Raw genomic sequence first — 26092 nt, 5'->3', positions numbered from 1 at the left:
TTTATTTTTTACCAAGAGCTTACTGTGTGCCAGGCACTGCTCTATGAGTTATTTCAATGTGTATTTAATCCTGACAACCACCCTATGAGGTATCAATGTCCTCCTTTTAACAGAAGATAAACAGAGGCCCAGAGAAAATAACTTGCTTAAAATCAAGTTAAGACTGCTTAAGGTGGAACCACTAAGAAGGGGCAGTTTCTGTCCAGAGCCAGTGCTAAACACAGTGCCATCAGGGGGAAGGCTTCAATGTGTTGGCTTAAAAAAAAAAAAAAAATGTTTAGTTGAGAGAGCTCCCATCTGCTGCTTCTCTAAATGCCTGCAGTTGCCAAGGCCGACCTCGAGGTCTCCCATGTGGGTGGTAGGAACCCAGTTACTTGAGCCATCACCCCTGCCTCCAAGGGTCTGCACTGGCCAGAAGCTGGAGGCCAGAGCCAGTGCCCAGCATTGAAACCAGCTACTCCGATGTGGGGCATAGGCATCTTACCCAGTAAAGCCCTGCCCCAAGGTCACCTTCAGAGCCTTTGGACTACACACAAGTTCGACATGTTTTCCAGGCTCCAAAACCTCAAGCTGACTTGGCTGCTTGGCACTTGGGAGTTCACAATCCACTGCTTTCTGACCTCTGGCTCTTCTTATTTGGAACTTACACAGCCTTGTGCAAGCGGCAGTAATAACCATACCACTAAGGGTCCTAAAGCAGTTAACTTTCCAGAATTGCGTGACGCAAGGAACATGTAATGAAAGAAACGTGCCTTCAGCACTTTCTACATCTCTACAATAACAGAGGGAGTCTAAATGGGGATTGGTGGAGTCTCCGTTTGGGGGGCAGAGGGCTTACGGGTTTCAAGTAGCGGCTCCCTTGGAATACTTAACTCAGGACCTTGATTATGAGACTGACGCGCTGCCTACTGCGCTAAAGCGGCACTTAGCTCAGAATACTTAAAACGTTAGCCGTTAGCTCCGTGGCGCAGGCCTGCCGTGCCCCGGAAGTCAAAACGCCCCGCCCCTGGAGTCTGACGCAAAGCGCTGCGCCGTAGCCACTCCTGCTCCGTGACGGCGGTTTCTGGGCGGATCTGCGCCTGCGCCTCAGACGGTTCCCAGGCTCCCGCGCCTGCGCACTGCCGTCCACCCCGCCCCAGGCCCGTGGGGGCCATGGTGCCGTCCGAGCTGGCCGCGCGCCTCAACTGTGCCGAGTACAAGAACTGGGTGAAGGCTGGCCACTGCCTGCTGCTGCTGCGCAGCTGCCTGCAGGGTTTCGTCGGCCAGGAAGTGCTCTCCTTCCATCGCGGCCTCCTCGCCGCAGCCCCTAGCCTGGGCCCTCGCGCCACTTGCCGCGGCGGCTCCCGGTGCACCCCGCGCGCCCGCCAGGTGAGTACCTGGCCTGGGTCCCTGGCCACCCCTCCCGACCTCATCCCCCTACCGTATCCCGTTCCCTCCGCGGGGCGGGGCCCAGATTCCCATGTGCCACCCCCTGTAGTTTCAGCCTCAGTGTCAGGTGTGCTCAGAGTGGAAACGGGAGATTTTGAAACATCACGTCAACCGGAATGGAGACGTGCATTGGGGAAACTGCCGGCCAGGCCGCTGGCCCGTCGACGCCTGGGAGGTGGCCAAGGTAAGCACCTGTTGCTGGGGCAGAAGGAGGAGGCAGCGGATCACCTGGCACCTGGACCTCGTAAACAGATGGAGGGAGGGAGGGAGGAAGACAGGGAGACGGAGATGGGCTATAAAGAGACTTACTAGTTTTTATATTAATTTTTTAAAAATTAAAAAGAGACCGCTAGGCCCATCTCAGATCTTGCCAGTGTGACTCAGTAGCTCAGCTATAGGGATTTTTTTTTTCCTTTTTGATGTTTGCCAGAAGCCTGGTAGGGAGTGGAGAGGGGGCAGTCCGAAGTGGCTTCCTACCACAAAATAACTTTTGGAGTCGATCTACATGCTAGTTAACAGCAGGCAGAGGTCAGCACCTGGGAAGTGAGGCAAGGGACCCGAGCCCCATCTCAGCTGCTACAGCGGGTCACTGAGCCAGCCTCTGTTCCCTAACTTCAACACTGATGGCGCTGGACTGCACCCGTGGCCCCCAGCCTTGGACCAGTAAGCCCACCACTCCTCCACCTTGTTCCCCATTTCATTGTGTGTATTTCATTGCCACCACAGAGTGGCCAACTTCTACTTTCACGCCAAAAGGAGAAAGAAGCCGAGTTGTGTCCCTCACCGTGCCCGCCCCTCACCTGTGCCCCCTGCTGCTTTCACTCCTTCAGAATTCCCGCAAACCCCGCCCCCGGCCCACCTGCTTCTGCTATGCTTTCCCCCTCTTTGTGGCTGGTCCCCTGCAGACCTCCTAGTGCAGCCCGTGTAGCTGTGTTACCGCAGCAACGCCACCCTGTCAGTTTCTTGACTCCCTGTTCTACAGGCTCCCTCTTGCGTGCTCACATCCTGGACCTTTTGCACACAGGAAGTTGCAGTGTCTGGCGTCTTGCTCGCCTCTGGCACACTGCACTTGGCCATCCGCACCCAGACCCCTTGTTCCTGTACAGCTTACACCTCTTTGAGGTTTCCACTCCTTTCTCCACGGCCAGCCTAGTCTCCACTGTCCATCTTTAGAGTCAATCCCATGCAGCTGCCTTAGCCTGTTTTTCTGCTTTCTGTGACCTGGCCTGGCCCAGCTCCAGCCCTGGCAACACCATCATCGACCTCTGCCAGGGGAACGTTGTCACAAGAGAGCTGGCTGCTTTCACTTTCATTCTTGATCACAGCAGTCGGCCACCTATCTGCACAGGCTCCTCCTGCTCCTGGAACTGTTTCTACCTTTCCTTGCCAAGCCCCCATGCCCACCCTCCCCCTCCCCCCCCCCCCCCCCCCCCCGCCCCGTCACTCCTGCTACCATTGCTCGTGCTTCCTGGAATTGACAGATGCCCCCAAACACGTACTTCTTCATTGGTTGGCCAGACCTGCCAACCTGCCTCTGTGGGCTCCATGGTCTCTCTTCTGCTACAGAGGAGGAGGGCGAGGAGGGCGAGGAGGGGCGTGGTTTGGGCCTGGCTGTTAAGACAGCCACTTCCCACAGTGCGGTCCTGGCTTCAATTCCAACCTCTGCTTCCTAATGCAGACCCTGGGAGGCAGCACTGATGGCTTCAGCAGTGCTGACACCTGGATTGAACCAGCAGATGGGAAGTCTGTCTCTCCAGTAAATGAAATGGCCAACTTTGTTTTACAAAGGGCGCGGCTGTGCACTTGCTGTTTCCCGCTCCCACTCGCCCAGGGACTTTGTGTCTCCAGTTGGCCCCTCCCACTTATTCCTGTCATCAGCAGTTGGCTTTAGTACAGTCTCATTTACTTAAGATTTTAAAAGACAAAGAGGAAACAGTTACTGTATGAGCCAGCCACTCCCCTCCCAGGTATATATACAAGAGAAACAAGGACTCACTGTAGCGAAAAGGTGGAAACAACACAAATGTCTACCAGCTAATGCACAGATGAACAAAATGTGATACATCTCTACACAACAGAACGTTATTTTACCAGAAAAGGAAGGAAGTGCCAGTGCATGTTACAGCATGGATGAATCGTGAAAATACCATGCCAAGGGGCCAGCACTGTGGCGTGGGTAAAGCCGCCGCCTGCAGTGCTGGCATCCCATATGGATGCCAGTTCGAGACCTGGCTGTTCCACTTCCTATCCAGCTCTCTGCTATGGCCTGGGAAAGCAGAAGATGGCCCAAGGCCTTGGGCCCCTGCACCTGCATGGGAGACCTGAAGGAAGCTCCTGGCTCCTGATCGGCGCAGTTGCGGCCGACTGGGGAATGAACCAGTGGATGGAAGACCTTTCTGTCTGCCTCTCCTTCTCTCTCTGTGTAACTCTGACTTTCAGATAAATAAATACATCTTAAAAATAAAAAAAAGCACCGTGCCACGTGAAAGAAGCCAGCCACAGATCATAGGATTTGATTCATATGGAATGTCCAGAATAGGCACACCTATAGAGACGGAAAGAGATTAGTGACTTCCATGGCTTAGGGGGTAAGGAGGTGATAGGTGAGTTTCTTTCTGGGGTCATGAAAATGCTCTAAAATGGACTATGGTGATGGTTGCACAACTTTGAAATTACTAAGACCCACTGAATTGGGTCAGTTGTATATGAATTATATATATTTCAATAAAGCTATTTCTTTTACGATTTCATGTATTTGAGAGGTAGAGCTACTGACAGAGAGACAGAGAGAAAGGTCTTCTATCCTTTGCTTCTATCCTTGGTTCACTCCCCAAATGGCCACAATGGCTGGAGCTGGGCTGATCCGAAGCCACAAGCCAGGAGCTTCTTCTGGGTCTCCCATGCAGGTGCAGAGGCCCAAGCATTTGAGCCATCTTCCACTACTTTCCCAGGCCATTAGCAGGAAGCTGAATTGAAAGAGGAGTAGCCAGGACACGAACTGGTGCCCATCTGGGATGCCAGTACCACAGACGGAGGCCCCAGTAAAGCTATTTTTAAAAATCACTTGAATAAATACTTAGAAAATAGATGTTTTATATGAAAAAAGACCATTGATCTGTTTCTATTTCTCTGCAGACCTCCCATACACATACCCAGTGGAGCTCAAAAACCAGATGTGGCCGGCGCTGCGGCTCACTAGGCTAATCCTCCGCCTTGCGGCGCCGCCATACCGGGTTTTAGTCCCGGTTGAGGCGCCGGATTCTGTCCCGGTTGCCCCTCTTCCAGGCCAGCTCTCTGCTGTGGCCAGGGAGTGCAGTGGAGGATGGCCCAAGTACTTGGGCCTTGCACCCCATGGGAGACCAGGGTAAGTACCTGGCTCCTGCCATTGGATCAGCGCAGTGCGCTGGCCGCAGCGCGCTGGCTGCAGCGGCCATTGGAGGGTGAACCAACGGCAAAAGGAAGACCTTTCTCTCTGTCTCTCTCTTTCACTGTCCACTCTGCTTGTCAAAAAATAAAAAAATAAATAAAAAAATTAAAAAACAGATGTGGGATGGGCATTGTGGAGCAGCAGGTTAAGCTGCTGCTTGGAACACTGGCATCCCATATCAGAGTAGCTGGCTTACAGTCCCACTTCCACTTCCAGTCCAGCTCCCTGCTGATGATCCTGGCAAGGCAGCAGAAGGTGGCCCAAGTGCTTGGGCCCCTGCCACCCACATGGGAGACCCAGATGGAGTTTCTGGCTCCTGGATTTGGCCTGGCCCAGTAGGGGCTGATATGTAAAAAGATTTATTTATTTGAAAGGTAGAGTGACAGGGAGAAAGAGATAGCTGGATTGATATAGATATTTTCTGTTTGCTAGTTCAGTTCCCAAATGCCTGCAATAGCTGGAGCTGGGCCAGGCCAAATCCAGGAACTCCTTCTGGGTCTCCCACATGGATGGCAAGGACTCAAGTACTTGAACTATCATCTGTTGCTTCCCAGACGAATTGGAAGAGAGCAAGATTGGAAGCAAAGTAGCTGGGCTTAAACCTGCCCTCTGGTATGGGATGTGGGCAGCCCAAGCAGTGGCTTAACCCACTGCACCACAACACCTGTCACTTCGTTTTTACTTTTTAAATTTTATTTTCATTTTATTTGAGAGGCAGAGAGACCTTCCATCCACTGGTTCACTCCCCAAGTGCCCACAACAGCCAGGACTGGGCCAGGCCAAAGCCAGGAGTCAGGAATTCAATTCAGGTCTCTCACATGGGTGACAGGGACCCAAGTACTCCAGCTATCATCTGTTGCCTGCCAAGATTTGATTAGGAGGAAGCTGGATCAGAAGCAGAGGATTCTGGTCTGGTAGTGGGCTCTCCAGTATGGGATGCAGGCATCCCAGGCAGCATCTTAGCTGCCGCACAGAACACCTGCCCTTGATGCCTGTTCTCTTCACCTCCCACTTACTCTGCAATCCATTCCACCCTGCCTTTGGCCCCTGCCACCGTACTACGTCTGTGGTCTTCAATTCTCGAGCCTCACCTTTCTAGCACTGCTGAGCGCTCTTCTTGTTGAACCACTCTTGGCTTCTGCCTACCTCCCTGGCCCCTCCTCCTCGGCCTTCCTCAGGACTCAAGGATGAGCCCCTTCTGCCTCCGTCTTCTCTGGCGACAACACCCAGACCTGTGGCGTTAAGTACACCAGGACTTCAAAAAGTTGAAATGAAATTAAAAGGCAAGTTTATTTTTGTGCAAAAAAAAATCTTGAAATTATATGCAGAGTCTTCAAAAAGGATTGTGTAAAATATGTACTATGAAAAAAATTATGCATGGATTTTAAAAATTTTTAACACCAAAGTAATCTTTTAATCCCCACCCTCTTTTAAGATTTATTTATTTGAAAGGCAGAGTTACAGAGAGAGAAGGAGAGATACAGATCTTCCATCAGCTAGTTCACTCCCCAAATGGCTGCAGCGGCTGGAGCTGGGCCAAGCTGGAGCTCCATCCAGGTTTCCCACATGGGTGCAGGGGCCCAAGCACTTGGGCAGTCCTCTGCTGCTTTCCCAGGAGCATTAGCAGGGAGCTGGCTCGGAAGTGGAGCCTGCTGTGCCACAGCACTGGCACCACTCCATGAACTTTTTGAAGTCCCCTTCTGTTGCCTTTATACTGGTGGCTCCCCACATTTGACACCCTTAAGCCTGCCTGCTCTTCTGAGCTCCAGCTGCACACGTCCAACTGCCTAGCTGACCCCTCCACCTGGCCACCTGCCAGGCACTTTGGTATTTAGTTCAGAAGTGGGACTTTTCCTCTTGGCCCCGCCCTATGCCCATTCCCCCCCCCCGGCAGCCTCCTGGAATCGGTATTGTTTCCTTCTTTGCCTCTCACTGCCGCTCGTTTGTTTCTGCTGACTGTTTTCTCCACCTTCCTGTCCGTCTCCACATCTCAGCTCTCACCGTCTCCTGTCTGGCCCTTGACTGCAGCCCTCCCCCCCCCCCCCCCCCCCCGTGGCGGCCTGTGCTGCTCTGTGCACCTGTGCTCTGTTCTCCACTAGGCGGGATGTGCCACCTGCAGGTGGCACTTCCGTCCTCTCAGTCCCTTGCCTAAAACCCCTGGATGCCACCCAGCTGCAGCTCCCTGCTGCTTTCCAGAGCCAGTAAGGTGCAGGACAATGTGGACTCTGTTTATTTCTCCTGCTGTATCTCCTGCTCAAGCAAGGGTCCACAGAGGGCGGAAGGAGGTGACAGTGCCCATTCCTCACCCTGTGCATAGGCCTTATGGAGCATGGGCACACACCGTACAATCTTCAGAAACTGCTTTTGTGGCCAGGAGGCATCAAAGCTCCCCCCCACCCCCGTTGGCTTTTAATGATGAAGAAGGAGAATAATTGCTAAAGTACAACCTTCATGTGCAAGAGAGCAGTTTATATTGGTAAGAAAATGCCAGGCAGGACTTAGCATGGAGAAGAAAGATCATGCCTGGTTTGGAGGCATCCGAGGCCCCTCTAAATTGGTGTTTTCTTCTCAGCAACAGCTGACATAAGCAAAGGTTCTTTTCTTCACTCTCATTGGATTAGTTTGCCTGTGGCAAGTTAGCGTCATTGTAAACCTTTGGGCATACATTAAAGGCTTCTTAAAAATTAGTTTTTTATTTATTTGAAATACACACCCACACACTGAGAGCATCTTTCGTCTGCTGGTTTACTCCCCAAATGCCCACAACAACCTGGGCTGGGCCAAGATGAAACCAGGAGCCTGGAATTCCATCTGGGTCTCCCATGTAGATGGCAGGGACCCAAGTCCCTGAGCTGTCACCTGCTGCTTTCCAGAGTGTGCAATAGCAGAAAGCTAGATCAGAAGCAGAGCTGGGACTTAACCCAAGGGACTCCCATATGGGATGCTGGTGGTCGAAGTGGCATTGTAACTGCTGCGCCCAACCTCTGCCCCGTGATAGGCTCAGTCAGAGGGTTGGTGTGGCAGTGTGGCAGTGATAATTAAGACCTGTGCATGTCTTCAGCAAGTTCATGGAAAAATGCATATTATGAAAAAAAATGCATGGATTGAAAAAAAAAAAGTTTTGAACTAAAATAAACTTATCTTTCAATTCCATTTTTCCATGAACTTAATGAAGTCCCTGCATCCCAGGATAGTGATGCTGTTGTACCTTCTGCTAGGGACTGTGCCGTGTGTACAGAATTCTTCCTGTGTGAATGTGGGCCTGATGCTTCTTGGGGCACGTGAGCTCCTCTCAGCAGCATTTTTGGATTACCCTCCAGAGCACGCTGTAGAAGGCGCTGTAGTTGCTTGCCTGCTGAAATGTGTGTGTGTTTTCAATGGAACAAGTCTCTAGAGTTCTCACTGGGAGCAGTTGTCACATCTCATCTGCTCTTGTGCCTTGAGGTTCTGAATGTACATTTGGAAATATCTCAGGAGAGGATATGCCCCAGCCTCGCTATCACACCGGCTTTGGGATCTGGGCCATCAAATCGAACCGAAGGCAAGATGGCGCTAGAAGGCCCTTCTGCTACCTCTGGTATCTCAAGTCCTGAGGTTCCATTGGTACCTCAGAAAGTTGTAGGGGAATGGAATTATAAGTTTATTTTGGTGCAAAAAAAAAATTTTAAAACCCTTACATAGCTTTTTCATCATATACGTTCTCCCCAAGCTTTTTAAAAACCCCTTGTGGGTCCTGCTCCCCACGGTAATCGCCAGCGTTCAGACCAGTGTGCTACCGTGTGCCAGGCACTGTGCTAGTGCACTCACCCGCTTAATTCTCACAGCATTCTTCAAGGTGCATGAGGACTATCCCCCCCCCATGCCCCCCACGTACTGATGAGGAATCTTAGGCTAAGTAAGTAGCCCCAAGTCACATGGCTGGCAGGTGGCCAAGCTGGCATTTGAACCCAGGTCTGTCACCCTCCTTAATACTACCACACTGAACTTCCTCAAGTCGTTTAGAAGTGTCCATGTTGAAGTACCTAATTGCACTGTACTAGTTCTAAAACTTTAGCAACTCAACCCCTGAAATTTCATGAAGGGGAAGAAAAAAGGTGCCGTCCGCCCATGCTCTCTGCTTCTCCCCAGGAACACAGACAGGTGTGTCTCAATGCAGAGGGATGGCGCGGCCGCTCGCTTATCACCTGCAGCCGAGGCTCAGCTGTGATTGACGTGAGGCCATCTCCCTATTTGCACTGTGGACCCAGGCGGCTCCCTCCTGGACCTCAGTGTGTGAGGGAATTTCAGTCATCATGTGGTGTTGCAGTTGATTTCTCAACAATGTTGCAGTGGATGCGTTTCTGAGAGGAGCAGCGTGGTGGGGGCAAGAGGCGCGGAGTCACCACACAGACCCTGGGAGTCGGGTGAAAGCAGGCTTGAGGCGAGCAGCCCACAGACTCGTTTATTACAGTTGGAACCACATCTTATATAGCCAAGACCAGCCAATCTGGTCAAGGGGCAGTCTATGCCCCAACCCATCACAGCCTGTTGCCAGGCAGTTTCCAAAGCCATCCCATCACAGCCTGTTGCCAGGCAGTTTCAAATCCATCCAGTCACAGCCTGTTGCCAGGCAGGCTCCATTGCCAGGTGGGTTTCAAAGCCATTCCTGAGTAACTGACGCTCGCTTGCCAGTGGCCACCTTGACATGGCCTTCTCATTCCACCACAATGTGGGAAATAGAGAAGATTTCTCCCCTCCAGTTCCTGGAGTTGGGGCGACTGAGGTGTCCCCTGTACCATCCTGTCCTACAGGCCTTCATGCCCCGAGGACTGGCAGACAAGAGAGCACCTGAGGAATGTGATGCGGTCGCTCTTTTAAGCCTCATCAACTCCTGCGATCACTTTGTGGTTGACCGAAAGAAAGTCACGGAGGTAAGAGTTGTCAGGTTCAAAGCCACACCCCGAGTCAGTTGGATTGGTATCGTGATGGTGTACCCTGTGAGGCTGAGCCAGCCATGCAGGCATAGTGCCCAGGAGTGCCCCAGAACAGTAGGGTGCCCAGAAAGTTAGACTGCGGTTCCAAGTTGGTATCGCTAAGCAGGCTGGCAGGGCTTGTGTATCACGTGCGCCTTCCATGATGGCCAAGATCCCCAGGGCAGGTGCAGTCAGGAGACTGAGCCTTCAGTTGTCCTTAATGAAAGTTTCATGACAACTTGTTACCATGCTCTTCTCCACTAAAGTAGATGAACCTCGACTTGCTCTTCTCTATCCTGACACAAACAGAAGCAGAGTCATTCCCCAGATTACAAAAAGACAGCACTGCATCATTCTGTCTTGGATGCCAACATTTGAAATCTGCCCTTCTGAGTCTCATTGAGTGAGCAGTTGCAAGACCAAACTACATAGAACTAAAGAATACATAAACATTAATGGGGGGCTGGCGCTGTGGCGCAGTGGGTTAACGCCCTGGCCTGAAGCGCCTGCATCCCATATGGGTGCCGGTTCTAGTCCTGGCTGCTCCACTTCTGATCCAGCTCTCTGCTATGGCCTGGGAAAGCAGTAGAAGATGGCCCACATCCTTGGGCCCCTGCACCCATGTGGGAGACCTGCAAGAAGCTCCTGTCTCCTGGCTTTGGATCCGCGCAGCTCCGGCCGTTGCGGCCAATTGGGGAGGGAACCATCGGATGAAAGACCTCTTTCTCTCTGCCTCTCCTCTTTCTCTGTAACTCTGACTTATAAATAAATAAATCTTTAAAAAAGAAAACATTAACGGATAACAAATAGATCACTGTGCTTGTCAGATTTCCTCAGAGAGATTTAGCTGTTCTCTGGTTGACTGGAGAACAACTTTTGCACATTTATTACTCTGAGGGTCATTGGATTATTTATAAAATATGGAGAAAATGCACTTATACTTGGCTAGCATGGAAGCAGCTGAAAGAATTGAGGATACTTGATGACGTCACTATCACAGTAGTCGACCCCTTAGATATCTTTCAGACAAAAAATGTGGAAGACTTTATGTGAATTATATATTAATTTTATGATGAGATGGCTCCATTTTTCTTAACATTTAGACAAATTTTGATTTTCACCATGGTTTCGTCAGAAAACTCCTTGACCTGACTTCTTGACTCTCTAGTAATATTTAAAAGGTGTTTGCATTGTCTACATCAGCCTGCAGGCATACCCAAGTCCAGTACTCTTGCTCTGTGACAGGGTGTTTTAAGTTAAAAGATTGAAGGGATTGTTAATCTCTAGCTGGTGACAAAATTTCAAGGGCTGAGGATGGTTGGAGGGATGTTTGTATTTCCTACCCTGATTAATTTATTACCCAAGTGGTAGATAGATGAACATCCCCCCAAACCTTGAGAGCACCTACAAGTCATGTCAAGAACTTCTGGATTGCTTGGATATTGGCTTAGGATATTGACTTAGGAAGGGGGAAAGGCCAAAGCACCCTTGCCCAGTTTGTTTTGTTCCTGGAGTCCTTATGGCCAAAATCCGTGTTAGGGTCATTTTTATTTGTCCTACCTGATTTTTTAAAAAGTTTCTAAGTAGTTGTCAAACATCGGAATTTCTAGCTTCTCTTAAAAAACCAGAAGATCTGGCAACACTGGGTTCATGTAGCTGCCATGGCAACGAGCCACAAGTTGGACAGAGACTGTCCCTCTGGGTAGTGTATCCACTCTCCTGTCTGGCCCAGTGTCATCTAACCTTCCTCCTGTTGTGCATGGCCAGCTTCACTCAGCTGATCTGTCTGATCCTTGAAGGCCTTTCAGTTTGTTACCCAAGGAGGACTTACTTCTTGGCCTATGCACTCTGGACAGGATGAAATTAAATATGGATCTGACTTGAGACCTGGACTATTCCCCACCCCAATAGAAATATATGCCCTATTAAACACATGATCCCAGGAAAATTCTAGCTCTTCTTATGTGTGGAGCACACTAGTTGATTCTGTAACTAATAAAGTCTTCCTTCAATTTTTCTGTGGAACCACAAGATCTCAGTTATCACAGTTTGCCTTTTTTTCTTTTTTAAGATTTATTCATTTATTTGAAAGTCAGAGTTACACAGAGGAGAGGCAGAGAGAGAAAGAGGTCTTCCATCCACTGTTTTACTCCCTAATTGGCCACAACGGCCAGAGCTGGGCTGATCCGAAGCCAGGAGCCAAGAGCTTTTTCTGGGTCTCCCACACAGGTGCAGGGGCCCAAGGACTTGGGCCATCTTCTACTGCTTTCCCAGGCCATAGCAGAGAGCTGGATTGGAAGAGGAGCAGCCGGGACTAGAACCAGCACCCATATGGGATGCCAGCACTGTAGGCAGCGGCTTTACCCACTACACCACAGAGCCAGCCCCCCATTGTTTGCCTTTGTAGCCTTGTGTCTCTTTATCTTTCTGTAGGTGATTAAGTGTCGTAACGAAATCATGCACTCTTCAGAGATGAAAGTGTCTTCCACGTGGCTTCGAGATTTTCAGGTGAAGATCCAAAATTTTCTGAGTGAATTCAAGAACATCCCGGAGATTGTGGCGGCGCACTCCAGACTAGAACAGGTAAAAATCGCAGTTAACAGCTTAGGCTTACAGAACTGAGCAAAACGACAACTGCGGTCTCCCACGTAGGATTTGAGGTGTATTAGCCTTGAGCTGAATTTTCGACTGTAAGCAGAAGACAGAGTGCTGATCTGAAATCTGGAGTTCCGCTGGACTGAGAAACTGCTGCAGTCCCTGTGTGTTATGAAAGTGGATGCAGTCGATAATGTCGAACCGGAAGTTGTTTGAGTAATCCCATGGAGTCTCCTTTTTTTAAACCAGTTCATGTGTTTGTGTGGTCATCCCACAGCTGTTGACATCCGACTGGGCTGTCTACGTTCCCGTGGAAGATCAACCAGATGGGTGTGAGTGTGACACGCAAACTTACCTGAGTGCCAACCAAGTAAATGAAATCGAGATGGAACTGCTAAAAGAAAAACTTCAAGAGCTGTACCTTCAAGCAGAAGAACAAGATGTGTCACCCGAAGAGGTAAATGAAAAGCATCGCGACCTCTGTGTGAGCGAACAAAGTCAGGTGCGCAGGAGGGGCTGACAGACGGTCCAGCCAGTTGTTTCCGGAAGCGGATATTCTTTTGGCACAGATGACTAGTACCTTTTTACAAATATTCTCAGGGAACCAGCAAGCATTCGAGAGCCCAGTCTGCCGCAGAGTGGAATGACTTGTCTGGGCCAGCAGCAGAACTCTGAGAACTACGTCCTGAGAGTTCTCTGCTGGCCAGGGAGGATTGCCAGGAAAGGTGTTGTTGGGCTGGACCTCGCAGAATCAAGGTTGGGGCAAATTGGCAAGGGAAGAAGGGCATTCTTGGCAGGCAGAAGAGCCCTTGTGAGGGCTTCCAAAAATAGTTGCGGCCTGGGCAATGACCAGCTGAGCAAAGGAGATGGCTTCAGCCAGCAGGGTTGCAAAGTCAGGTGAAGCCATGTTTTGAAAGGTTTTCCTCTGCCGTGCCAAGGGTTTTGAGCCTTATTCCAAAAAAGCAGTAGGGAGCCAACAGGTGTTTTTAAGTCCTAGTGATAAGGTGAGAGCTGGCTTTTAGCAAGTCAACTCTTGTACCCAGTTAAATGTTGAACAAGTGGCCAGAAACTAGCCACAAGGTGACGAGTGAGGGTGAAAGGAAGAGGACAGAAACTAGAGGTTGTGGTGTGAGCTGGATTCTGGAGGCCTAGCTTGGGCAGAGCTGGTGGATCTTCGTGGCTAGGTGGCTGACTTGGGGATAGCATGGGGCTGGAAAAGTCGGGGCGGGGTTGTTAAAGGGTCACCAGGGTTTCTAGCTTATGACCTGAAGGCTGGTGACAGTCTCAGATCTGACTAGGAGTGCAGGAGGCATGAATCCCCTTTTTGGTGAGCAAGGTATAAAAGAAACAAACATTAGTAAAATTGTATTGTAGTAAGGCTTAGAAATGTCCCAACACAGACTGGATTAGCAGTCTAGCTCACAGGAAGTTGGGGACAAATCATTCACCTCTGCATGCCTTCTGGTCTTAGGAAGGTAGTCGTGGAGGTTAGCGTGTGAAACACAATGGGAGTCATTCATTCGTTACGCCCTGCTTGTCACTGGTGAATGTGCCTGTATCAGCCGTTCTCACAGCGATCCAGATGCTTTATTTAGCTAGGTGAGCTCTTTCCCAGAAAGGACTGGATCCCACTGCTGTCTGTGTGCCCACCATGGCGCACCAAAGGTATCGAAAAATGATCAACTAGAATTTTAGATCTTCTCTTTAAAAAGATTGATTGTATTCATTTGAAAGGCAGAATGAGAAACAGTGAAAGAGAAAGAGATCTTTCACCCACTAATGCACTCCTCAGATGGCAGCAACAGCTAGGGCTGGGCCAGCAGAAGGCGGGAGCCCGGAAGTCCACCTGAATCTCCCATGTGGGTGCGGAGGTCCAAGCACTTGGGCCATCCTCCGCTGCTTTCCCAGGTGCACCAGCAGGGAGCTGGATTGGAAGCAGAGGAGCCAGAACTTGAAGCAGCACCCATATGGGACGTGGAAGTTGGAAGCAGGGCTTAACCTGCTACACTGGACACAGGCTCCAGATCATCTTTTATAAATCCATGAGTTTCACCTGGCTTTCTTTTAAAATGCTATTAAACCAGTCCTTGGGGCCGGTGCTGTGGCATAGCAGGTTATGCTACTCCCTGCAGTGCCAGCATCCTGTATGGGTGCCGGTTCGAGACCCAGCTGCTCCACTTCCGATCCAGCTCTCTGCTATGGCCTGGGAAAGCGGTAGAGGATGGCCCAAGTCCTTAGGCCCCGAAAGAGGCTCCTGGCTCCTGGCTTCGGATCAGCGCAGCTCCAGCCATTGAGGCCAGTTGAGGAGTGAACCAGCAGATGGAAGACCTCTCTCTCTTTCTCTCTCTGCCTCTCTCTCTCTGCCTCTCCTTCTCTCTCTGTGTAACTTTGCCTTTCAAATAATAAATAAATAAGTATAAAAAAAACAGTCCTAGTTTTCTTCCTGCTGATGCTTTCAGAAGCAGAGTACAGCAAGAGAAGCCAAGTGGAGGACCAGACCCATTGCCCCTGGGCCATCAGCCGTTCTGTCTTGAGGGAGCTGCAGGCCTTCTCCTTACGTACCTGGCAGAGTGAGATTGCTCAGTGTCTCTGGCCTAGAGCAATAGGCTGGCATGTAGCAGAGTGACTCGGAATAAATTAAACATTTATTAAATGGATGTAGGAAGGAAGGAAGGTACCAGACGCGATGCTAAGTGCTCTTAGTAAATTATTTCTACTCCTCATGGATGGTGTTGGCGTCATCATCCTTAATTCACATTCATAGTCGTGACCTTGGAGAGGTCAAGCCATCTCGCCCAAAGGCACACAGCTGGCTGCGGGACAAAGCCAGGCTGCAGTGTCCAAGTCTGCGTGGTCATGTCCTGTCGTTTTTCTGGTTGCACTTTCAGGTTTTCTGTCTCGACTTCCTCTTTTCCCTTTATGTATAAACGTGTACAAGCCTTCCCCGTTCTGAATAATTTTTCAAAAGCCACCTTTTGACTCTGCCTCTCATGTAAGCTAAAATAATCTCCCCAGCCACAAACACGTCTTAAGCACATTTCAAGTGCAAATGCACTTATTGCTTCCTGCAAAGGGGAAAACTGAGGTTCCAGGAAATGTCAGTTAGGAGGCACTCCTATTGGAGGTGGGGGTGGGGGGGTTGGGGGGTGGAGATCGAGAGAGAGAGAGACAGAGAGAGAGAGAGAGAGAGAGACGGGATTCGGAATGGAGGTGAGAACTAGAGCAGGCAGCAGAGGAAGGGCAGAAATTTCTACAGAAAACTTGAACAAAGGCGAAAACACTGAGAGTGAGGCTCCGTGGGGAGGGTCAGGGTGGAGTAACACGAGGGTCACAGATCCCCGTCATAAGGAGGCGGGCCCCACTGAGGGCCAGCAGCCAGCCAGGGCCATGTGTGCAGTGCGGTTCAAGTCCCGGCTGCTCCACCTCCCATCCGGCTCCCTGCTAATGGCCTGGGAAAGCAGCAGAGAATGGCCCAAGTGCTTGGGTCCCTGTACCCACATGGCAGACCCAGATGGAGCTCCTGGCTTCAGCCTGGCCCGGCTCCAGCTTTTGTAGCCACTTGGGGAGTGAATCAGCAGATGGAAGATCTCTCTCTCTCTCTAACTCTGCTTTTCAAATAATAAAAAAAAAAAAACAAATCTTTAAAAAAAAAAAAAAAACCACCATGCAGTGTCCCCAGCTATTAATGCATGCTGCAAATAATGTCAGTGGTGTCAACTTCCTCTCATGGACTTTTGGTGCCCAGATTTACAAGTTCAAGCCTAGGCATCTTGCAGGAACCGTGGGCTGGTTTCTGGCCGTGTATACATAGCCTAGGGTACTTACTCTTTCATCTGAAGGTCGCCGGTCATCTTCAGTCCCCCCAGCCCTGGGTCCCTGCCTGCTCCCTAATCATCGTGGCTGCAGCCTTAGCTGGACTACACCTCCGTTCCCTCCCTGGCAGCCGGCACCGGCATGCGGCTGGTGGCTTCACTTAGGTCGCAATAACCCGAGAGTTTGCCCAGGTTCTGCCCTGCTTCTACTGCATCAGAACCAGTTCTGAACATGTGCTAACGTGTCACAGCTGCTCTGCCAATGTGGCAGGCACCTCACTTTTCTTCATTAGACTCAAAAAATCTTGACATCGCATGGAATTGCAAGTCCCCCAGTTAAAAATCCTTCAGCCCACCCAAAAATATAACTACTTCTCATCTCTGTAATAAACAGTACCAATGAGGGCTTCCTCTCAGCACAATGAAAACACATACATCCAGCGTTCCATTCTGTGAGTACGTAGGGTAGCTTAAATGTTGACAAGTACATTGCTGGTAGGACTTTAAATGGATACCACCTCTGCAGATGGTAGTTTTGGCAAAGTCTATTAAAAATCAAAATGAGGTGGGCATTTGGGCACAGCAATTGAAGCCACCACTTAGGATGGCTGCCTATTGGAGTGCCTGGTTTGAGTCCCGGATACTCTGCTTCTGATTGAGCTTCCTGCTAATGCACCTGGGAAGGTGACAAATAATGGCCCAAGTGCTTGTGTCCCTGCCAGCCATGTGAGAGATCCTGATGGAGTTCCCGGCTCCTAGCTTCGGCCTGATCCAGCTCTCACTGTTACATGGAGAGTTTGAACCACCAGATGGAGGACCTCTATGTGTTGTTCTACTTTTCAGACAAATAGATAAGCCTAGAATAATTGAACCAAATTAAAAATGGATTTCATTTCTAAAACCGAGGCCTACAAATCAGCTTCTCACTGAGGCAAAGTGACACACACCAGGTTAGTTACTGCAACATGATTTGTCTGAACACAAGTTCCAAACTATGGTAAAACATGAGAGAGACATCCATCCTTGCAATGCTGTTCAGCCATTTGCAAAAGGTAACAAGACTACTCTGTAATCTCATATGGGAGAGACTGGCTCAAAACCAGTGTCTAGTAGACTTGTCTTTGTGTTTTTAAAGATGTGCTGACATGAATGCCTAGAACAGTTCTGGAAGAGATAAGAAGCATCACCTGTAGGAAGAGGAACTAATGACCAGGGAAGGATTTGGAAGAGACTCGACTTTTTACCTTGTGCCCTTTCCTTGATTGTGAATTTGCTATTAAATATCCAGAGTCTTAAGCAGACTTACATATATAACAAACCTTTGTATGTGTGTTTCCCAGTGATATACGAGTCCAAAGTTTAAAATGAAAGGGCTTCATTCTATTTCTGTACGCACACAAGTGAGTGTGTGTGTGCAACGAAGCCATTTTACACAAACGCAAGAAGTTTTTGGCAAAACACATATGAGGATACAAGCCAACACCTCTAGGCGTTCCCCAAACCAGCTATCCTAGGTCAGGTTTTTGAGTGGGGGATGCTTTGTTTTAAAGGCTTGCTTTGCGGCCAGTGCCGTGGCTCACTCGGCTAATCCTCCACCTGTGGCGCCAGCACCCTGGGTTCTAGTCCCGGTCGGGGCGCCGGATTCTGTCCTGGTTGCTCCTTTTCCAGGCCAGCTCTCTGCTGTGGCCCGGGAGGGCAGTGGAGGATGGCCCAAGTGCTTGGGCCCTGCACCCCATGGGAGACCAGGAGAAGCACCTGGCTCCTGGCTTCAGATGGGCACAGTGCACCGGCTGTGGCGGCCATTTGGGGGGGTGAACCAATGGAAGGAAGACCTTTCTCTCTGTCTCTCTCTTTCACTGTCTAACTCTGCCTGTCAAAAAAAAAAAAAAAAAAAAAAAAAAGGCTTGCTTTAGTTTTCTTTGTTTGTGTTTTGAAGCTTAGCCTGTCTGGCCAAATGCGTGTAGCCAAGATTTCTGTCGCTTGGTGGATACTTATTCAGAATCCAGGCTTGAAGCGTGTTAAAGTTTTCATTTGGATCACAAGGGTCTGTTACAACATGATCTCAGCTGTCCATTGTTCGGTTCCCTCTTGCAGATCTCACATCGACTGGAAGGGATGAGGGAATTTCTGAGAAACAACGAGGATCTTAGAAATGGCCTTACAGAAGACATGCGGAAGCTAGACAGCCTCTGTCTGCAGCACCCACAGCCAGACCCAGAGGAGCCTGGGAGAGAGACGCCTGCGGGGACGGCCGAAGGTGGGTGAACTCAGGACAGAAGAGCCTCTTCCCTCTGGCTGGCGGTGCTCTCGTGGGAGGCTGCAGTGCACACACAGCTGTCTAACGCGAAGGTCCCCCACGTGATGCTGAGCTTTGTGCTCTGATTCCTGGTTCTCACAGCTGTGTGGCAATTCCACGCCAGCCGTCTGGCAGCTTTGCTTAGCCAGTGACACCCGAAGTCACGGTCGAGTGTCAGTCACCCTGATGCCATAACCAACACGCGTTCCCACCCTAAAGCGATAGCAGTAATGCCCGCCCCGCCCCCCCTCCCCCCCACCCCGGCATGGGTAGCACCGCCTGCGTTCCCATGCGGCGGAAAGCTTGCTAAAGTCAGCAACCAGTCTTCACTGTTTCCTCTTCTTTCCCGCAGAGGAAGAAAATGAAAACATTCTCTTTCATTTTAGGTTGCCCTTCGACGAAAGTCAGGCGCGTTCTGTGAAAGTCAGCGTGGCTTCCGTCTCAGAGTACGCTACCCAGACAAAAAGGGACTTTTGTTGCTGTTTTTTTTTTTTTCCCCCATGGACTTTCCTTTGACTCTTTGGGAGTATTTTTTATTTTTAATATGTATATGCAGAACCTTGGGGTTGTGTAATCTAGACCAATCAAAAATACTAGATACTCTTGTGCCAAAAGTTGTTACCATTCAGGGATCTGTGGCTACTTAGAAAGTGACATTCTTTTCTGGTCCCAAACTCCAGCTGCTTAGCCTAGCAAAGGCTGTATTTGGCCAGGCCTGTCCAGGGGCTCCCACAGAGCCCTGTGTCCTGCCCCCGCTGCTGCCTGAAGTCTCCCCCCGGGCTGTGCTGTCCACGCTGAGCTCAACATCCACGCTTTTTGGACGAAGGTGAGAAGGACGGTGGGCTGAAAGGTCATGTGCTAGCCCCGCCCCTTTAGTACAGAACTGCTACTACCAGGTTGGAGTAGCTGGGGGCAGCCTGGGCCAGCAAGGGGGAGGGCTGTCGGGGCAAAGCTGCTCGGCTGGCAGCTCGTGGGTGACACACTTCTGCCGAGTGAGCTCCTCATCCTGTGCCTTCACACATCCCCAGGGCAGAGCACAGGGCCTGGCCCTGGCCCACGCCGCCCATGGACATGGGTTTGACGGTGGTGGGGTCACCTGCCGGCTCAGGAGTGCCCCTAGGCCTGGATGTTAGTTACACTCCGAAGCCTGCTCCCTCCCTGGGAAATGTAAGAATCCAACTTCAGAATTCTCATGGAACTTCAGAGACATCGTTTTCTGTCAACAAACGTATTCATACTTCTTCTGTTCCTTTTACCCAAAAAAGCCATCCGCTCCTGCCTGGGGCCTGTGTGTTTCCTGAACCATGCGTGGCCTCCGAGGCAGGCCTCCCTTTGACCTCCCCCTGCATCTGCTTCTTTCCAAAGCCAAAGAAACGTCCCTGCACCCTTCAGGGCCACAACCGCCATGTTTCCTGCTGCCTCCCACACCGAGTGCAGATGGGTGTACTCCTTCGCCTACTCGGCTGCCCACTAAGGATATAACCTGTAGCAGGCAGGGGGATGTGCCACACCTGTTTTTACGTTACAGTGCATTTGGGGGCAGATGTTTGGTGCGGAGGTTGATGTGCCCCTTGGGACACCTGCATCCCATACCTGTGTTCAAGTCCTGGCCCTGCTCTGCGTCCCAGCTCCCTGCTAATGCGCACCCTGGGAGGCAGCAGGCAGAGGCTCAAGTGTTTGGGCCCCTGCCACCCACGTGACAGACCTGGATGGAGCTCCTGGCTTTGGCCTGGCCCAGCCCTGGCTCTTGCAGGCGTCTCAAGAGTGAACTGGTGGGTGGAAGACCTCTCTGTCTCTTTCTCTCTGCCTTTCAGAAAAATGAGATATATTTAATATAACCATAAAACCCAGATGAATGCAACTGTGATTGTAACTTCCGGCTTTAATCTTCCCAGTATCACTTGGCCTTTAGTCGTGTGTCTCTGCTTGTCATGGAGATCCTTGAGAAGACTTGAGTAGGAAACAAGAAGAATTTTCGTTCATCTTGTAGCTCTCTCAAACTATGAAATATTTCCTAGCTTCTAGATATGAGATACAAAACTTTGAGTCAGCTGGAATCTTGATTAACTAATTTAAGACATGCTTTCTAACTTCGGGAACTTTGGGTTATGAACTCTGCCACTTTATACCTGTATCTAGTTAGCTTTTCCTTATCTACACAGCAAGCCTTTGTCACATGTCAGCCACGTGCCAGACACTCGCGTTGCTGCCAATACAAGGATTTGGAAGGTGTGGATGATGTGTGTCAAGATCATCCTGCGGAATCGGTCTGCTCTGGTCATTAAAGACACTTTGCAGAAAACCCTGTACTGGCAGCATTGAATGACATTGAAACAGAGAAAGGAAGACGTGCCCAACCAAGAGGGCTCCGCGAGCGAGCGGGCCCATTGCCGAGAGGGGCTGCTTGAAGCAGCCTCCTCCGCGACTGTTAGAACGAAGGAGGGGCGCTGCCTGCGGCACTGTGGAAGAGCGAGCGCCATGATTTGTGAAACCGGAAGCCAGTGTTTGATGATGCTGGGCGGCGACGCTGCTGTTCGTATTTTATGACAGCTGTGGCCCGGAAACTTGTGTGCTTTTCCCAAGCTTACTGTGTTGCCTCTGTAAAAGGAACTGGGGGCAGAAGGGCTCTTCTATTTTGTTTATTCCCATGTTGATTTTTTTTTCCAGTATGCACTCAGACATTTTGAAAGTTTTTAATGAAAATTTTTAATTTCAAATAATAAACAGATGTGAATTATAGAAATTGAAAGTGCCAGGTATCTGTGTCACATTGCCTGGATCGCACTGGGGCCTGCGCTCTGTAACTCCACCTCCAGGGGTCCTGGCAAAGCGGAAGCGGCAGGTGACAGGGCCCAGTCCGGGAGCTCCTTTGCACGCGGAGCTGCCTTTGTTTCATCATGGTGTGCCTTGTCTTCATCCCGCAACGCGATCTTGCCCCTGATCTCTCCCTAGGCCACACTCTGGCTCACAGCGCTGAAGGAGTTAGAGAACAATGGTTTTAGCCTTTGAGTTGCACGGATAAAACAGTGCTTTGGATTTGGCCTGTTCTTTACCAGGCAGCTCAGAGAACCTGAGCAGGCAGATGTCACCTATTAAACTGGAGGCAAAACACTTGAATTCTGGGAAATGAGTAGTGTGGGGACAAGGGCGGCAAAAGCTTCTGGAACGCTAGCTCTGCGAATTCAGAAAATGCTGTAGACGGTTTAAATTAAATTACCAACGTCAGAAAGGATTCTGTTTGAGAGTTTGGGGAGATTACGGAGTGATTGGTACCCGAATGATTTGCAAGGTTCATTTTTATTAAAGTGTTAATTACTTACAGGGCTTTAAACATGAATATCCTAGGCAAGAAAGAGTTAGCTCTCCTGCTTGAGTGGGCATATTGTGAATTAGATGGGCTAAGTGGAGCTTTGCGTTAGGGTGGAGAAGTTGCAATCTTTCGAATATTTCCCCTGATCGTTTTGACTTTTAAATTGTAAAAGTAGAATGAGAGGAAATTATCAGAGGAGATTACCTCCTTTTCCCCTTACCAGGTTAATTAGAAACCTACCTGCTCCAAAATGTCTTCAACAGACGGTGGCCGCTTATTAAAATACACTCAAATTACAAAATACATTTTGCAAGATAAGCCTGAAATATATTAATTTCTACTCATGTAATAGTGAAGTAAAAAATGTCCCTTAATGTTTTAATAAAAATCTTAATATGATTCATTTCATAACTTGAAGAACTGCTTTTTATTACTACATTGTAATCTGAATTATCTAAAATATTAAGAGCTATTGTTTTCTTCCAGAGACTTCTCCAACCCCTGCTCTATGAAATGTGGAGAGTGCTTCAAAAAGTTCATGGAAGGTGAAATGAAAAGATAAGTTTATTATTGGTGCAAAAATATTTTTGAAATCCATCCACGTGAGGGATCTTCAGAAAGCTCATGAAGAATGTGTATTATGAAAAAACTGCATGGATTTCAAAAATGTTTTGCACCAAAATAAAGTTTTAATTCCATTTTGCCATGAACTTTTTGAGGTATCCTTGTATGCACATTAGCAGTGACCACTCGACTGTAAACTGAGCACTTTGTCTCGTCTTTTGGGGAAAGTAGGCAATGACCTTAGTGCTTTAGTACTTTCTACCAAGTATGAGGAAAGCACTAGAATTCTTGGCTCAGAACCACGTGTGATAACCAGCCTCCAAGATGACCCTTAATGGCCCCTGCCTCCTGGTGTCTCCACCCCGTCTTGTCTTCCCACAGTGTACCAGGGTTAGTCTGTGAAAAAATAGCAGAAATCGGGGCCGCTGCCGTGGCTCACTTGGTTAATCCTCTGCCTGCAGCACCAGCATCCCATATGGGTGCTGGGTTCTAGTCCTGGTTGCCCCTCTTCCATTCCAGCTCCCTGCTGTGGCCCGGGAGTGCAGTGGAGGATGGCCCAAGTGCTTGGGCCCTGTACCCGCATGGGAGACCAGGAGGAAGCACCTGGCTCCTGGCTTCGGATCAGCGCGGTGCGCCGGCCGCAGCAGCCATTGGGGGGTGAACCAACGGAAAAGGAAGACCTTTCTCTCTGTCTTTCTCTCTCACTGTCTATAACTCTACCTGTCAAATAAAAAAAAAATAAAATAGCAGAAATGATGGTCATGTCACCTCCAACATTAAGCTATAAAAGACCAGGACTGGTGCGAGTGTTTGGCCCAGTGATCAAGATGCTATTTGGGATGCCTGCATCCCATGGCACACTGGATGGGACTGAGTGCGCAGCTCTGCTTCCCATCCAGCTTCCTGCAAAAGCACACCCTGGGAGGCGGCGGATGATAACTCAAGTACATGAGGCCCCTGCCACCGCATGGAGTTTGGATTCCTGGCTTCAGCTTGGCCCAGCCCTGGCTGTTGGGGACATTTGGGAAGTGAACCAGCAGATGGAAGATCTCTCCTTGTCTCTGCCTTTCAAATAAATAAGTAAGTGACCAGGACTTGCACACTGGGCTCTCTCTTGGAACACTGCTCTGGGAGAAGCCGCGTGCTGTCATGAGCCGCCCTGTGATGGAGGCCCACAAGCCTCCTGCAGACAGCTGTATTGAATGAGGTTGGAGGTGGATCTTCGGGACCCCGTCAAGTCTGAGCCTGCGGTTCCAGCTGATGGGTGAGAGTCCAGGAGCCCGGAGGCGCCCAGGTAAGTCACCGCCGCATTCCAGACCCTCAGAAAGCGGGAGAAAACATGCATTGTTTGAAGCTCAGCTTGGGGGATGATCTGTTACACAGCAGTGGTTGACTAACACAACTCTCCCGTCCCGGGCTTGCTTTCACTGCCCTGCTTGCAGAATGTGGAGCTGAGGCTGCCTGGAAAGAGGACTTCTGTTTGGATGCCTCGCAGGGTAAAGGACGGCCTTCCAGAGCTCTGCTACCCTAACGTTGTGCCAGTCTCATCTTCAGAGCCTTCCCCATAGTTGCATTCAGTTCGTTTGCATTTGAAAAGCTTTAACCGAAGCAGACTCCAAGCCCTTGTAAATACATCAGAGTCCCCCCACCACCACCCCACTCACTCTGCAACTTCCTGCAGTCTCCGGAGGCCAGGGCAGGGGGACACGTCGGCTCAAACCCTAGAGGCCAGCCTCTGCTCCAGAGCGAACGGCCTCACCCCCCAGCTCAGCATTTCTCTCTCCCCTCTTCTCAAGTGCCCCAGTTTAAGAGGATTCCCAGGGGAACACCCCAGGCCCCTGCTATTGACCACTGACCCTCGCCTGCTGCCACCCCTAGTCTGCATCCAGCACAGGGTGATAGGTCAACCAGTTGTACACACAGCCATTTCCCTTTAGGGAGGTGGAAAACAATTCCAAGTTGTCATTTTTACTCTTCTATTTACATAGAGCCCAAGGGTGACAGCACCCAACCATTCTCATCTGCCATCTCCATGGCAGATTCTTTAACTGCTCTGGGTCATCACAAGATTCTAGGTTCCCTAAAGAGTTTAAACTGGGGGCCAGGGTTTTTCCCAGTGGTTAAAACAGCCACATGCCATACTGCAGCGCCTGGGTTGGAGTCCCCTCACCCCTCCCCATTCCAGTCTCCTGCTGCTGTGCGTGTGCCCTAGGAAGAAGCAGATGATAGCTCGAGTACTTGGGTCCCTGCTACCCATGTGTCCAGCTCCTCGCGTCAGCCTGGCCCAGCGCCAGTTGTTGTGGGCAGTTGGGAAGTGAACCACTGAATGGGTGACCTCTTTATCTCTTTGCCTTTCAAATAATTAAAAAAAATTTTTTTTAAGTCTAAGCTGTATTTCACTGCATTTAGACCTACTTGCAAACATTTCCCAGAGCATATATAGATAGCCCTGAGGCCTTTTTTGGTGTAGCTTTGTAACCATAACTAGTTTTAAAAGCCACCTATGATACTAAGCGCCCTTACTTGCTCTGGACACCCAAAACAAGGGGGGGGGGGTGATGTTGCCAAAAAAGCTTCAACAGAAAAGTGGTGACTTGGTAGATAACGTGATGGACTTTTTGTTTACACCAAGTCTTCCTCTCCCATATAAACGAACCCTCAAGTTGCAAAGTCTGCAGAGAAGCCTAGCCAACCTACCCTCACCCTCAAAAAACCATTTTATTCCGTTTATGAAATAAACACTTAACAGCTGGAAAACATTTTCATTAATCAAGCTGCAGGTTTTAATCCGATTTACACTGCGAATCCAAACCAAAGTCCTCATTGATCTTTCTTCGGGAGGACTAACAGCCCAGCGCTTGCAGGCTGTAAAAATTTGATCAGGCCCTCGCAACCATTCAGAACCTCATTTCGAGGACCTGGAACTGGGGCTAGCAGCCCTCCCCACCCTAGCAGGAGATGGGGGGAGGGTCGCAGGCGTCCGCGGCGGCGGCAGGTGCAGGGTCGCAGGCGTCCGCGGCAGGTGCAGGTGCGCTGGCCTCCGCGGCGGCGGCAGGTGTAGAGCCGCCACCATAGTAGTAGGCTAGGTAGCGGCTCGCCTGAATGCTCTGCATCATCACGTTGGTGCCGTGACACGCCATCAGCAGCAGGTTCCGAGGCCGTACACGGTAGGCGAAGCGCATGAAGACCAGAGAGTAGCAGATGAGCGCTGTGGTCATGCGGCCGCTGATGATGTCCGGCGGCGCCTTCATGTCTTTAAGGGCAGCCAGCGGAATGCCCCAGTTGGCCACAGGACCCCAGAAGTGCGTGCTGGTAATGTAGTCCTGGAACTCCTTGGTCTTCACGTAGTCTCTCGTCCTCTGCCATAGTGACACCAGCCTCGCCATAACCTCCAGGTTCACGCCAACGGCTGAAGAGCCGGCCCACAGTGACGTGGAACTCCTCGCGCCTTCATGTGATTGTTGCGAAGAGCCTCGAACAGCACGTGCCTCGGTCCCGAGCGCGGAATACGGCCTTGCCCTCTGGCCTGTGCGAGCTGCCGTAAAGTGCATCAGCCGGCATGTGCCAGGGTGGGGGCGTGGCCTCACTTCCACGCCTTTACGTGACTCCGTAAAGCGTGCAGAGCGTGCGTGTCTCTCTCTGGCAGAGGTGGAGTCCAGGTGTCGCTGTTCTTTTAAAGATTTATTTATTTATTTGAAAATCAGTTAG

At 50.2% G+C, this 26092-nt stretch overlaps 2 protein-coding genes across 12 annotated transcripts; one reads left to right on the top strand and one right to left on the bottom strand.

The window, feature by feature from the left end:
- Positions 1–1093: 1093 nt before the first annotated feature.
- CXHXorf38 (chromosome X CXorf38 homolog) lies at positions 1094–22228 on the top strand. 11 transcript variants are annotated; one of them, XR_011385698.1, is made up of 9 exons: positions 1094–1368; positions 1478–1612; positions 9646–9765; positions 12241–12390; positions 12680–12859; positions 18309–18471; positions 18897–18956; positions 19191–19336; positions 20673–22228. XR_011385698.1 is itself a non-coding variant. In XM_051827689.2 (8 exons), the coding sequence occupies exons 1-7, from the start codon at positions 1153–1155 to the stop codon at positions 18929–18931; spliced, it is 999 nt and encodes a 332-aa protein (XP_051683649.1). In that variant the 5' UTR covers positions 1110–1152; the 3' UTR covers positions 18932–18956; positions 19191–22228. The 11 variants fall into 11 exon arrangements, 5 of the variants coding, with proteins under 5 accessions (XP_051683649.1, XP_051683650.1, XP_051683652.1 ...); XR_007912145.2 differs by having other exon boundaries at positions 18897–19336; XR_011385702.1 differs by lacking the exon at positions 1478–1612 and having other exon boundaries at positions 1110–1368.
- Positions 22229–25198: 2970 nt separating this feature from the next.
- On the bottom strand, positions 25199–25869 carry MPC1L (mitochondrial pyruvate carrier 1 like). The gene has a single exon (XM_002719832.5). The coding sequence runs from the start codon at positions 25768–25770 to the stop codon at positions 25333–25335; it is 438 nt and encodes a 145-aa protein (XP_002719878.2). The 5' UTR covers positions 25771–25869; the 3' UTR covers positions 25199–25332.
- Positions 25870–26092: the final 223 nt, after the last annotated feature.

This window comes from Oryctolagus cuniculus, chromosome X (assembly GCF_964237555.1).
Source record: "Oryctolagus cuniculus chromosome X, mOryCun1.1, whole genome shotgun sequence".
Classification (NCBI taxonomy): Eukaryota; Metazoa; Chordata; class Mammalia; order Lagomorpha; family Leporidae; genus Oryctolagus; species Oryctolagus cuniculus.
The sequence above is the reverse complement of the archived record's forward strand: the minus strand, read 5'-3'. Positions and strand labels throughout refer to the sequence as shown.

Coding starts and splice junctions, on each gene's coding strand:
- MPC1L (XM_002719832.5), bottom strand. CDS start 25,770: ATGGCGAGGCTGGTGTCACTATGGCAGAGGACGAGAGACTACGTGAAG.
- CXHXorf38 (XM_051827689.2), top strand. CDS start 1,153: ATGGTGCCGTCCGAGCTGGCCGCGCGCCTCAACTGTGCCGAGTACAAG. Junction 1,613..9,645: donor ACGCCTGGGAGGTGGCCAAG/GTAAGCACCTGT, acceptor CCTGTCCTACAG/GCCTTCATGCCCCGAGGACT. Junction 12,391..12,679: donor CGCACTCCAGACTAGAACAG/GTAAAAATCGCA, acceptor GTCATCCCACAG/CTGTTGACATCCGACTGGGC.